The 14,398-nt window shown below is 38.5% G+C and overlaps 1 protein-coding gene across 1 annotated transcript in view; it reads right to left on the bottom strand.

The window, feature by feature from the left end:
• Positions 1 to 292: 292 nt before the first annotated feature.
• LOC584380 (RNA-binding protein 38) overlaps positions 293 to 14,398 on the bottom strand; it is a 50,795-nt gene continuing 36,689 nt past the window's right edge. The window contains exon 4 of the mRNA XM_030974853.1: positions 293 to 401. Coding sequence (XP_030830713.1) covers positions 308 to 401 — 94 coding nt within the window. The 3' untranslated portion in view covers positions 293 to 307. The remainder of the gene's footprint in view (positions 402 to 14,398) is intronic.

Raw genomic sequence — 14,398 nt, 5'->3', positions numbered from 1 at the left:
ATATAGATTGCTATTCTACATTTCTAGAAAAAAAAAGTATTGAAATAACTAGAATGTTGATATCTTATGTGACCATTCAGTATTCAAACCATGCTAGCCTATGAAAATCAGACATCATCAATTAAAAAAATATGAAAATATAATTTCAGTCATTCTAATCGTACACTACATAAATGTTTAAGATTTCAAAACAGAAAAATGTAAATATCTAATACATCTAAGTCGGACAACCCTTCTGAATTTTTTTAAAGCCATTTTTGAGAGTTATATTAAATAAAAGAATTTTTATAAATTGGAATTGACAAGCCTAGAGTAGGATGTCAAGAAGAATAAATGAGATTTGCCTAGGAAGTCTTATCACATACCTTGTGCTCAATTCCCCCTCTCTCCAAGTTTCAGATCTATATTCAAGAGAAAATTGGAATGAGGGTCACAAAAGGTATGAGTTTCCAAGGCCGTTCATCATCAGAATATTGGATTATCATAATTATATTGTAATACTGCATGGTGTCTTTTGCACCAACATGTATGTGTACTTCAAGAGAAAGATCAAATGTAGCAGAAAAATTGTGTCTCGCAAGATCATTGCGATTTGTCATCTTAAAAATGGATGTCTATTTCATAATTCCGTATAAATTATCACAGATAGCCACGTGGGAGAATAGAAATAATGTGGGCTATATGTAATAATAAACAAACTGTATATTTAAAGAAAATAGTAAATACATAAAGAGCAAATACACTAATACAAGAATGATCTGAGGGAAATGTAACTATCAATAATAAATTTTGATACCAACTTATATTTTCATGCATTGATAACAAGCATAAATCATGTAGAAAATGATATACATGTATGTATCTGTGTTAATGGTTTTCAAAATCTCTTTAATTTGCTCCTCCATTCTTCACCTCTATAAAAGTACATGAGACCCTCATCACTGTTCTTAACACTCAATCATTTACACCCTACACCCAATCCACTTTTAGATGGGATGTACATGTACATGGTGTGCAGCTCATAGCTTCAAGGTCTCGGCATCAACACCAAGCATGAAGAGTATGAAGAATATAATCCTGCATAGCCCCACGTGTGGTTAACGGTGATGGAGTGACTGCATAATTGCATAAATTAGGCATCATTATAACTGTCAAACATGCTAGATGTGATGCTGCTAAACGTGTGTGTGTTGGGAATGGTGTTAACAGGAGCGTAACATTTTGATCCCCTAATCTAATTTGTCTATCATCTTCCATCTTTCTTGACTTGTTGATCAGATCTTGGAGGAACATTCACACTGGATCCAATCATCAATCTCACCATGCATGCTATCACACTGCATGTGAACATGCCCATTCTAACTTATATAATGTCTACAGGGTAACTCACACATTGAGTAGTATCCCTCACAGACGTTGTGCACAACTGCCACCAACACAAATTTAAGAGGTGCAGGTATATATTCAAAGACATTTAAAGCAGTGGGTATGTCCCTCTAGACCCCATCTTTAGATACAGGAATCCATACAGAAGGTATGATCATCAAATCCCTTTAAAGGGAATATGGCTAATTACAATGGCATGCATGTATATGTTAATAGATGGTCCACGGCCCATCAACCTGAAAGACAGGATTGCTTTTAAAAGCTTTGGACATCTAGGCCAAGTTAATATGTCCCTGGACTTGATACATAGACCAGAGAGACGAAAACAACCTCCATCTAAACGGACACCACGTTCGTATCACATCACCGTCACTCCCGGGTGGACCACGTAGACGGCGTCATTTGGGCAATCACGCCAAATTGGTGATTAATGTAAAAATGGGTCAAGATGGATTTGCTGTGAATCGCTTGTCACAAGTCATTGGTGGGACCTAGATTTATTGCGTCAATATCACCCACCTACTGGCGACTGATTGATAATGAATCAAGATTGTTTACTACAGTACATGCATGCCGTATTAGATATGAATAAAAGCGAAGAAATCGATTGGTAAGGCATTGTAATTATCAATCGTTCATCGATTTGATGCCGGTATCTATTTGTAGCTTGTAGAAATTTAACCCTGGGACGAGCAAAAGAAGTTCAGACAGACTTTAAAGTCAGAATTGCGATATCCTTCATCTAGAATAGAGGGAGGATGTACAAGGATACTAAAAGGTTACATCGGATTGCTTGTGAGATAGATGGGTATCAGTAATGGCTTGCTTTTAAATGATGTAGGGCTATAAAGAGAGGGATCTTCGAGTTAACATGGCCATTAGAATTTTAATGATCCCTTGGGGTACCAGAATGTCTGTGAACTAGAACCGTACCCCTAAAGGAGGTAGTGAGTGAGTGAGATAGAGAGATAGAGAGGGTTGGAAAGCTGACATGAGAGGGGTAAAGAGAAAGAGGAAGAAAGAGGCAGAGGGGTAAAGAGTCAGAGGGGTAGAAAGGGAAAGGGGTAGAGAGCAAAAGGGGCAGAGCCAGATCCTATTGCTTGCAAATCTTTAATAGCAAAATTATGATGCTGATGTACATATACACACAATCACAATCATACAATAAGAGAATAAAGATTGGTGGTCATACATTGTCTAATCCTTAACAGAGCTATTCAAAGGCCTATTCCTTATCAAAATAATATTTTGGAAACATGCCCTAGGACATCTGTTCTAGGTTAAAATGGCTAAGCCCCAGCTTTCCACAAAATCTGAACAATACGAACAGTCGGTGGAAAAAAAAACATTTGCAAAAGGGAATAGGGTCAAGAAATAATATGACAAAACTCAAAGCATGAAATTTATATGGCTCTATCAGAGACAATTGAGAAAACAGAACTATACAGTCAGGTTTTAAACCAAATAAGACAAATAAAATTATGGCACATATTGTTGGCTTGGATTGATTTGAATATCTCTGCCGAAATATGAACAAGTACCTCTCATTCAGCGAGACGACTGTAATAGGTCTGTGCAGAGTGGGCAGATTTGTCATCTTTTGAAAAGCTCACAAAAGGAAAGGTATGTGGACTTGATTTCTAAAAACGGGGCAAAATACCATTCATAAATCATTGCAATTCGTCTGGACCAAGACATTTATGATGATGTGAACCAATATAGTGGTCAATAACCTTATTAGTAATTCACATTTCATTTTTGTAAGTAAATAGTTCAATAACAATACAAGGAATAACTACGGTAAAAAAGGGAAAGTGGAAGATCTGCAGACATTTTTAAAGTCAAATTTAAAAAAAATTCTCACAAGTTTTTAATTCTTTAGTAATTTTTTAATATCTATGGATGAAAGTATAGCAAATTTCATTCCCTCTAGTCAATGCTGAATTCTACTAGTTGCCAACTTGAGGTTAATAACATTCCTAATACTCTAATTACAGTGCCTTTATCCCTCTCACCGCCGGGGACGTCATCCCTCTCATTAACACCAGATCACTGGATTTTATTCTTACACGATTTGGCTGCTGACGGAATTCGTTTCCATTTGCCATCTTAGGACAGGGGGATTTCCAAAGTGTAGCAAAAGAGGATCAGCGAAAAGGTTAGCAGCAAGGCGAGAGCAAGGGAAACAGATCTAAGCTTTCATCGGCATGACGACGATGGTCTCAGCTGGGGATGATACCCTGTTGATGATATGTCTAAACTTTAAGATGAGACTTTTGCAAGATAGAGGTGGGAGGTCGTTAGGTGACCTATTTTCTTTATCATTAAGGGAAGCTCATCATCTTTGACAACGTCTGTCAAGTTTTACTTAAGTTGTCATTTAAACCTAAGATAGGGTTTGATTAAATGTGAATCCGACATTTGCTTTCTTAATGAGAATTATATATATATATATATATATATATCACTCCTGTGCAACAACTCCTACCTGCACTTTATCTGTCCTAATGGTATGAAAATCACCTAGTATTGCTCCAATGTAGACATCTGGTATGGTACTTTAATACTTTTCTGAATACTACCGTAATCACTCTCTTGGTTGGGACGGGTACATTATCCATTTGTTACTAGAATGCATTTACAAGAGAAATATAATGTTTAGTTCTGGGGGATGCTAACAGTCACTTCTAAAAGCATTTCTTAGTAGGGATCTAACATTTGAAACAATGCCAAGTATTTTTGTACTACACCTAGACCACCACAATACAATGAGCCACACAGACAGAGAACATGGTTTCTGTCATGATTCCTATCTTTCTTTAATAGAGAAGAACATGGAGAACTAAAACGAGACGTAATATATATCCTGTTTCTTCATGATAATGTTTTGACTTGTTCAACTCTGTAAGGACATGAAAATGAGATCAGACAATCATGCCCGGCAGGGATCTTAACTTGAACCCTCAAAAACGGCGCGAGGACTCTTTATTTTAGACCCAGTGGGATGCAAATAGTGAGGCGGATAGAAACGAGAGAATGTGATCAAAATGGAGAGATGGGGAGAGAGAGAAAAGGTCTGATGCAACCTACATTTGAGCAAAATTGATGTTTTTCCAGTAAATTCAACATCCCATTTGATTTGGGTACTTCGTTTGATTTCATTTTGGGATATACAGAGCCAAGTGTATGGCTTCGGGCTCAATGGATGTGAATGTATACTGGGGAGAATATCATCAAAACAACATTGTTCTAGATTATCAATTGATGCAGGTGCAACTATTCTCAAGCCATTGCTCGGCACAGCACTGCAAGTCTGCAGCAAAACTAGCATCATTTTGAGGAGACAATCAAGTTCAAAGAAACACAGATTAAATTGGATTCAATAAAATAATCTGGTGTAAATATTTTCGACATTATATAACTTTATACCTTTTAACATTATAACTTTAAGCAGTACTATGATGTAGTATCATAGAAATAAAGGGTTCCTAAACTGGATAAAATGGATAAATAGTACTACATGTACGCAATCAACCATTACAGAGAGACTAAATGTGTGTTGTAGGGCATTTGTAGATATCACTGAGAGATTCAAGGGGGGGGGGGGGTGTGGAAGAGACACTTAACACAGTTATCTATCTTCTAGTTTGATCTTCAAGAGACCAAGAGACAGAGAGGGGGGACTTAAGATGGCGGGGTAAATCCATTCTAAGCAGTGTGTTGACCATGAACATGATGCCCACTGTCAGCGCCCCAGTCCCTGTGCACCAGGTTTACACAACGTGCCGAGCGCCCGGCCGGCCAGCACCGAACGACTGAGGATGCTGGGTATTATTTCACGGTCGAGGGCCATGCAAAGCTGCTCTCCAAACATGGGGAGGTGCCAGCAGTGATGACAACAGTCTTTTTTTCTCTCACAGCATTGACTGAGCAGGGAGATGGGGATTTCTTGTAGAGTCTAAAGGTATGTCTTCATCAGCTCTAGATTGCCAGATAACACGCTATTTCTGATTTGGGAAATAATCCTGAAGTTAAAGTGGCACGTTCCCGCCAGTGTAGTTATCGCTGCTCTAGTCATCGCCATCTTGGTTCCGAAGATCGACTTCTAATTTGCATACAGCTGTCAATCAAAGTACGCGCGGCCTGGCCTGCCTTCGCCAAGCCAGCTGATCGCTGACGATCGCGACGTCACGAAAGTGGGCGGAAACAGCAGCCGAATCTTAGAGCCGAACTGCGATTGGCACATGTATGCGATAATCGGTATTGTCCGGGCATTCGGAACATGCCATCTGCGTAAGAGCCGTATTCTGTTGGTGTCAATAGGCAGCTAGCACCGTCCGCCAGCGGGTACGTATTTTGAACGCCCTCTGGAATACGGGGAACATGCCTCTTTAAAAATCGCTTCTTCATCAGCTCGAGACTCGACCTTGAGAAATTAGCCTGAGATATTTTGCTCAGCGTTCGCTCATAGTGCGGGCCTTCAGGCTGGTGAAGACGCACTGGATATATAGCGGGATATAGCGTGATATTTTTACAAATAGCAGGATATTTTGCAAACTAGCCAAAGATATCTTAGGATGATTATCTCAATCAAATATCCCACTAATTGCCACTTCGGGCTGATGAAGAAGCAAATTAACTGGATAATTTGCGATTGGGATAGTTGAAATAGCAGGATATTTGGCAATCTCAAGCTGATGAAGACATACCTAGAGAGCATGAGAGGGTCGGGGTTGTCTTGCTTGCAGCCTGGAGGGTATGGACGGACGGGGAAGAGAACAGAACGTGCACATGGGATGGATGTTGGTCTCCATTCAGGCGGCTCGGTTTACAGTGAAAGTAAACAGATGCAGCATAATGGTCAGAATGTAAACTTTCAGGGGAATCGAAGGCGGGTGTAAAGAGGGATTTGGTTCTTGTTGTTTTGATTTATTGGGATTGCTATACGAGGATCGGACAGAGATTATGGCGAGGTTTACCTGGAGATCACGGACAGTCCATCATGTCAAACATCACAAAGCTCCGCAGCTGACCATTAGTATCACTGTATCCATTAACCTTCATTTCTCAATTTAATTTCCATGAAGGAGACTTTAAAGCTTCTGTTGTGCACATGCAAACAATGAGACTTCATATTCAAATCAATTTGGGTTCCAACCAATTCAAAATTTTACACCAAGGGATATAAATTGAAAGAGATATATATAGACCCCTATATACTCACATGAATAAATCAGATATTCCTATTACATTTCGGTGTTGAGTACAGAAGATTGATGGAATATGGTGTACAGAGGAAAATACACATCGTAATGGCTTTATGCAATGGAAATTGAAATCGCCAAAGTGATTCTTCCAATATTCACTTTTCAGCAACTCAATATAACCAGTGTTTTCTCTCTGTTTCTCTCTTTGAAAAATCTCATAATGGTAACATTGAATCAAATGCCCTACATCCTATACTATAGCACAGACTTGCATGCTGTGCCTAGCTCATCGTAAGCCAGGCAAATGTGTCTCAGAGTGTGCAAAATTATCCCGGATGCGGGCATGGAATCCATACCGAGGATGACAGAAAGAGAGAGGAACTGAGGAGCATACAAATATACAGAAGGCAAGCTTTCCATAAAGCAAAATGCAGAGACAGGTAAGGAAGGCGCGAATGGAAGAAAGCTGCATCTTCAACAACAAAAATTGCCTTTTTAAAAAGCTCTTAAAAATCAAAATCATTCTTCCATCAACTATATTGTAGAAGGAATTGGAGTAAAGGATGGGGGTGTGGAAGTCTTATGGCTAGAGGACAATATCTGTGTCTCTCTTTGCCTAGAGAGAAAACAAGGTATATTTATAAGAGAAGCTTAAAGTGTAAGTGCAGGGAATGGCATTTGGACAGACATACCTGAAGAAGAGAAAGAGAGACAGAGACAGGAACAGAGAGGGTGAAGAAGAGCAATAATGACAGGAAGAGTGATAATGAGAAAGAGAGAGAGAGAGAGAGAGAGAGAGAGAGAGAGAGAGATGGACAGAGATATACATGTATGCAAGGAACCATGAGGATATACAAATTGATCCAGAGACAACAAAGTGTAGCAGAAAAAGGTCATCACTGAGAGAAGAGAGAAAAAGGTGTAGAGAAAAAGGACAGTGAGAGAGAGAGAGAGGGGAGAGAGAAAGACAAAAAAGAGGAAGAGAAAGAGATAGAGGGATAGAAACGATGAGAGGAAGAGATTTAACCTCTTGCAATAGGACAAAGAGTTCAGCACCCACGTGGCACAACTATTTTGGACTCGTGCTCACCAAATATGGGAATTCCATCTCATATCAAATAAACCCGGAATGGAGAGATTTACAAAAACTTCCTGTCCCAGGGTCATCGCAGTTCGCAAGCTTGATAACTCATTTTCTCTTTTTCCTCTTTGCCTACTACAAGAGGAAGCACAATTTTTTTCTTTTTGATAATTGCAACAATGAATAGAATTCATTCATAGAAATCATTCATCAAAATTCATCTGTGGAATTAGTAGGTATAAATACTGATTCAATTTTTGCTTGTCTCTCTCTTCAGTCTAGTTTCTACAAGCATTCCTCACTAATTTGGATATTCTTTGCGTAGACTTTGCTTTCATCTTGTAAAGCAATGGCATTTTCATTTTATTTACTGTCTGTGGTCAATTATAAATAGGGTACATGATCTGAACTCTAAAGTATACTAAAAATACAAGTACCGGTAAACACAATTTTTTTAAAGGGATGTAATGGTTTTAGGCAAGAATTATGCCTTCAAATATTAGAAACAACCAAATATATGATAAGGCCAGTCATCCTGTATACATGTCAGATTCAATGAAAATATACCATGCTGTGACGCAAATTTGATAAAAGCACCTTTAAAGTTCATGTCCGCTTCATTGTGCCTTCGACCCCAATCTTCTAGAATATGGATGGTAACTAGAGCAGGTATTACAGCCAAGACGGCGCATGCTGAATTAGCATACCGAATGGAGTGCTGGCAGAGATGGGTACTCTCTGTAACAGTCCTGCCACAAATTTCCAATTGAAAATCCATATCTATAAATTGAAAGAAATGACTGAGCCCGATTGAGAGACATAGTGATAGGGAGTGCATTTTTAGAGAGGAGGATGAGAGAGAGAGAGAGAGAGAGAAGACATTGCCTTTTCATGTTAGCTCCTTGACCCAGTCTTCTTCCCATCTCATGTGCTGCAATATCTGTGTCCAGTTTCCTAACCAATGCCAAGAAATGGCAACAGTCTGCGGGGGATGCATTTCGTCTCCTTGATCTAAATGGGACCCATATTCCTCAATTTATGATTTGAAATGAAAAGAGCACATGTAGATTGTTTGGGACGGGTAACGAGATGGGCATGCACGCAGGATGCAGCAGGCTTTTTAAATGACCAATTCTCGTTTTGGGTATGCAGGCCCTTTTTTAGGCTTGCAGTGAATGCGCAACTGAAACCGAAACTGCTGTTTGCCTTATTACCCAAGACACTATCCTTTCACCAAGTTTCAATTATATAGAAATATTCTAAACTTCTGGTAAAGTACACTTCTTATAGGCCTACAGACAGAACTAATATAAACACATATTGGACTGGAGCTCTCTTTTGTTTGCCTGTCTTTCACTTTGAATATCTTTTCCATTTCCATTTAAAATAATCTATCAAATTCTCCTACAGTTTACCCCTGATATTCCCATGCAATCTGTGGGAAGATAGCATTCATATACTTGCTTTCTGTGAAGATGCAGTTCTGATATCTGCATGTAGAGACAGTCCAGCCATGTGCAAATCGGTTTTGACACCAAAACTACCTCCTTCTTCTCTCACTCGACTCCACGTGGGAATCTTCTAAAATATTTCACACAAGATCATATGGCTGGGTTGGGGAACGCACCAAAGTAAAGAGCTGTGCGAGCTGAGCAGTGTTCAAACTTGAAATCAACTTTGAAGCCTGTTGGGTAACATGCACTTCAGAAACCATATTTTGTGATTGAATTCCTGGAAAATATTTCCTCTTCTTATCAAAATATTGGAATTTTTTCAGATGAATGTACATATTAATGATTTGTAATATAACAATAATCAGTAACATTGTATGTCCATTTTCAATCAATAATTTTTGTTCACATTTCTTTGTAACCTCAGCATAGGTCAGTGATCCTATCAAAAAGACACAAATAAAAAAATGCTACAGCGTGTGGTGTTTCAGCGAATAACACAAAAAAATTAGTAAATTGTCAACCCACAACTCCTCCCAAATAGTTAGTAAAGAGAGAGCTGTATGATGCACATACAAAGAGGTGAAAAATCAGTAGGATGTAAAATCATGTTTCAAAAGGCTGCTTTTTGCCTCTAAGTTTGAAAATTGATTGTTTCTGATTAAACTTGAACTTCAAATCTAAATCTAATGTGAACATGGCATCAAGTCAGGCAAGGGGCCATGTAATTGACATTACACTCCTACCCCATAGAAACAGCTGTTCAGATGGGATGATGTCAGCAATGGTAAGAGAGGGAGAGAGAGTGAGAGTGACAGAGAGAAGGAAGGTAAAGAGCCAGAAAAGCAGCATGCAGCTCGTGAGATGCATAAAGAAATCTGTGAAGAATACGTTGTAAGCGATAGAGAATAGGAGATTGAGAGAAAAAGGGGGGGGGGAGAGAGATGGGAGTCAGAGAGATAAATGAGGAGATCAGGAGAGATAAAATGGAGAGAGAGGGAGCTAGAGAGAAGGAGAGAAGTGTGAAAGGGAGAGAAAGAGAGAGAGAGAGAGAGAGAGAGATAAAGAGAGAGAGAGAGATAAAGAGAGAGGAAGATGGCACAGAAAGATCTCTTGGTCTCGGCATTCTTCCTTGTTGGCACTGAACTTGGAGGCTGACTGTGCAACAGGATTGCAGGAGCATTAGTCACGAGGAAAATGCCAATTACCCTGGTCTGTGTGGGTTCAGCTGAAGAGGAGATCGAGAAAGAGGAGAGGGGAGGAGAGAGAAAAGGAAGAGAGAAGATACCAAACTGGTTTGGAAGATGGTGTGGAAACGGAAGAAAAAAGTACATATTAGAGTAAAGCTTTTTGCCTTTGGACTTAATAAATAATTTTATAAAGCAATAAAAGGGGCAGACCATAAATGGAGAGGCAAAATATAAACAAGAGTTATGTAAAAGTTTGCCTCAAGGCTTAATAATGCTTATTCAGAGAGAGAGAGAGAGAGAGAGAGAGAGAGAGAGAGAGAAGGAGAGAGATGGGGGGGGGGTGGAGATGAGGTGTGAATTAAGGGGAACTAAAATGCAAGTATGGGTATTTAATAGGGTTTGGCAAGTACACACAATCAAGTGCAGGTGAGATATAATAAAAAATGAATAGAAAAAAAAAAGGCAAAGTGATCAGAGATTACAAATGGTATTAGAAAGAGAGGCACAAGATCAGGAAGCCTGAATCCAGAGGGGGGAGAAAAAAAGAATGCCGTCATCCAGTGGGGAGGAACTGTGGTGCAAAAATGCAGATATGAAGGCGCTGATGACATATCCGACTCCAGTCCCCTCATTAATGGGATGAGCACCGGGTAGTCGTCAAGAGACAAGATAAATCAGAAAACAGCCATTTGATCTGCAAAATCTACTCATTGACGTTCAAATTATTCATCAGCATAATCAGCAAGCCCCTGGTTTAATCGCTTTACAGCTCAGCTGGGGGAACACAAGAATGACATTCTAGCACAGGCATTTGACCTCGGACTTCTCTTTTGATAAAAGTACAAGCATTGTCAGGGAGGGTGATGAGAGATGAAAGTAAAAGGATGATGTGAGGGAATATGACGTACAGTATTACAGTATCATGTACGATAGTTTTTTTTAAAGATGATATAAAGATGACACCTACTTTACACACAAATGGATACATGTACCTATTAGGGAGTGCTTATAATAATTGTAATATATTTTACTTTATACGTTCTATGGTTGCTCTTTAAAAAAAATATTTTCAAAAAATAGCTAATAAAATCTTGTAAAATTTATTACAAGTAATATACAAATCAAAACCTCTTATTTTTCATACTAATACTTATAATAATAATAATACAAAAAATAATAATAACTGGATTACATACATGTAGCATCTTTTTCCAGAGGATAAGATGTGATGTCCCTTAGTCTTAAGACAAATTAAGAATTATATGTACATGTAGGTATATTTTAATTTTCATGTTTTTAAAGAAGTCAAGTCAAGTACTATTTCTCAGCAAGCATTTTATCAGCAATTACCCAACGAGCCAATTTTAATGGCATTATATATTTTAAAAACATTGGTATATACCAGTATATATATATATATATATATAGCACTTCAAGGGTTACACAATTAAGATAGCCAGTGCTGCTATATAAATCCAGTGGTCAAAAGGCCAAAGGAAGCTCCTTGGAATGCCCTAAGTACGTAACAGATAACAGAAAGATAAACCTCTCCATTTAAGGTCAGAGGACCCCTTGTTCACCTTGTGAGTTGTGATTTGAAACATGTCTCCAGTGTGGGCAAATGAAGACAAATTGTTGCCCAATGAATAATTGGTCAGTTTGCACCATCGCCTAAATCACGACGAGGCGACCCAGGTTTATTTTTGAGATCTGACAGTCCTCCTCGCAAGACTTGCAAAGACTATACACGAGGCAATGACAAATCAGCAGGCTGCTAATAACTAGGGTACATGTATGTAGATCATCGTCTTTTATGTACCACTAAGGTGATACACCCTCAGTTAGGTAGGGATTACACACTATATACACCAAGAGAGGATGCCTCATGAGGGGAAAGTACTGGTTGAGAGCCAGAAGGTCACAGATACCTGCTAGTTTCACGGATGATGATCCCTTATGCCTTGAAATGATATGATATGGATCACAGGGTGTCATCATAGCATGCTTTCTAGGTGAATCCTTGTTTGGCCGGATGAAAAGGCAACCAAACAAGCCACCCAGAGCACTTTCCAAGCCAATCATAACACACTCAATCGTCTGGTGACCGGCCAAAAATTCAGACTTTCCGTACTGAGGTAAATAGAGAATGTATCCGACCTTGTCATCACTGATGGATTTGATAAATCTATTCTATATAGGCCAACATACAAGTCTTGACATTATCAAACCAGTGATACAAAGCAATCTTGATAAAAAAAAAAACACATTAAGACTTGGCCACTCTAATTCTGGAGAATTAGATTCTATCTCATTTTGACAATTTTAGAAAGATATAAATCTTCAATCAACTTTGGTCTTATCAATCATACCAATAAATATCTAAGTTTCATTCATTAAATATATGTTACTCTATTTTCATCCTTTTTATATATTTCACCCCTCTCCTAACTTTTGTTGTTGTACTTTTACTTATACTAGATCTAGCCCCCCCCCCCCCCCTTGACTTTGAAACATTCATCCTCAAAATGTTAAGTTTGATAATTGCATTTGTTTAAGAAAAATAAAATAATAATGATTGATTAGTTAACTGTATTCTGGAACAAGAAATAATTACACCTTTATTCTTAAACCGAATTAGAAATAAATTACGCTGTAGAGAGTAGCGAGTTTCACCTGAACATTTGCGCTAGGGTCTACTTCAACATCTTCACCCGATATCACTAACACAAATAACATCACTTGGGACTGTAATGTAATGTTTGTCCAGAATAAAAACGAATCGTCATATTTCTAGATAGAATAGGGCCGACATTACCTTGTCCCAAGCTGTTGTGTATTTCGTGGCAGTTCCCTCTATGAAGTTGTGAAATGGCGAGACGTTTGAACATTTGATAGTTCAGGAATTTGTTCATTCCCAATTCAACTTCATTGGCTACACTTCTTTACTTTGGTATTTCTGGCACAAGATCAGAATCAGCTGATTACACGCATGCGCATTGGATAATTATCTCGCGTTATCAATGCATGAATGTTGAGGGGACAAAAGGATGTTCACAGTAGCAAAATTAATACATACTCTCTCGGAATATCCTAACTTTTCCGTGAAAACCATGCTGCTTAAATATCATATGTGTGCCTTTTTAAAGCTTAAATATCAATGTATTAAACTGTTCAACTGTTCATCCCCCCAAAAGTCCCCCCCCCCCCCTCTTTTCATCGAATTCATTGTCCCCATTTTCTCTTTTCTAATCAGAATCCGCTTTGGTTTGGTACTAATTGTCTCCGGGGGCCCGTTTTTTCCACCTCAGGGGGTTAAATTCGCCAATATTTGACACAATACTATCATCCACCCTTCCTTTTATTCTAATAGCACAGATATCGATAGGATATGCCCGTCACAGAGGCACAAACATCTCTGCTGTAAATTCGTTCGATTTTAGCTTTTATTTCCTTCTTTATAAAATAGCTAAGGCTATTATTGGAGGAACTTCTTTCTCTCTCTTTCATCTCCCTGTTTTTTCCAAAACATACAGTAATTACATTTTAGAGAGAGGCGTGGGCAAATAACGTTTCACTTAATATATCCATTGTAAACGCATCATGATTACAAGACAAATATCAGTCTTTTTTCCCCCCGTATTCTACAAAATTAATCTAGGCTTAATTATTGAGTGTCATATTTCATTTAGCAGAATTCTGACAATGAGCTTAGCCTCTTTGTGCATGTGCATACATTTAACATCAAGGAGATAGACTAGAAATTGTTCCTTCTTCTCGTTTTGTCTTATCGTGTGATTTTTCTGCTTTTCTTTTCGTCGTCGTCTTCTTCTTCTTCTTCTTCTTCTTCTTCTTCTTCTTCTTCTTCTTCTCCTTTTTTCTTCTTCTCCACCTCCTTCTCCTCCTCCTTCTTCTTCTTCTTCTTCTCCTTTTTTACTGGGATATGCCTAAGCATGCTAAGCCTCTTTTGGTATTTTGTCATTCGGGGAAAGAAGAGGCCTATATAGTATACTCATCTGCTGACAAATAAAATAGAATCAATAATCATCAACTACGGTTTCGGTCGATATATTTCTAATTCGTCCG

Source organism: Strongylocentrotus purpuratus, unplaced genomic scaffold, assembly GCF_000002235.5.
Source record: "Strongylocentrotus purpuratus isolate Spur 01 unplaced genomic scaffold, Spur_5.0 spur5_scaffold_7, whole genome shotgun sequence".
Classification (NCBI taxonomy): Eukaryota; Metazoa; Echinodermata; class Echinoidea; order Camarodonta; family Strongylocentrotidae; genus Strongylocentrotus; species Strongylocentrotus purpuratus.
This window is presented reverse-complemented; position numbering and strand designations above follow the sequence as displayed.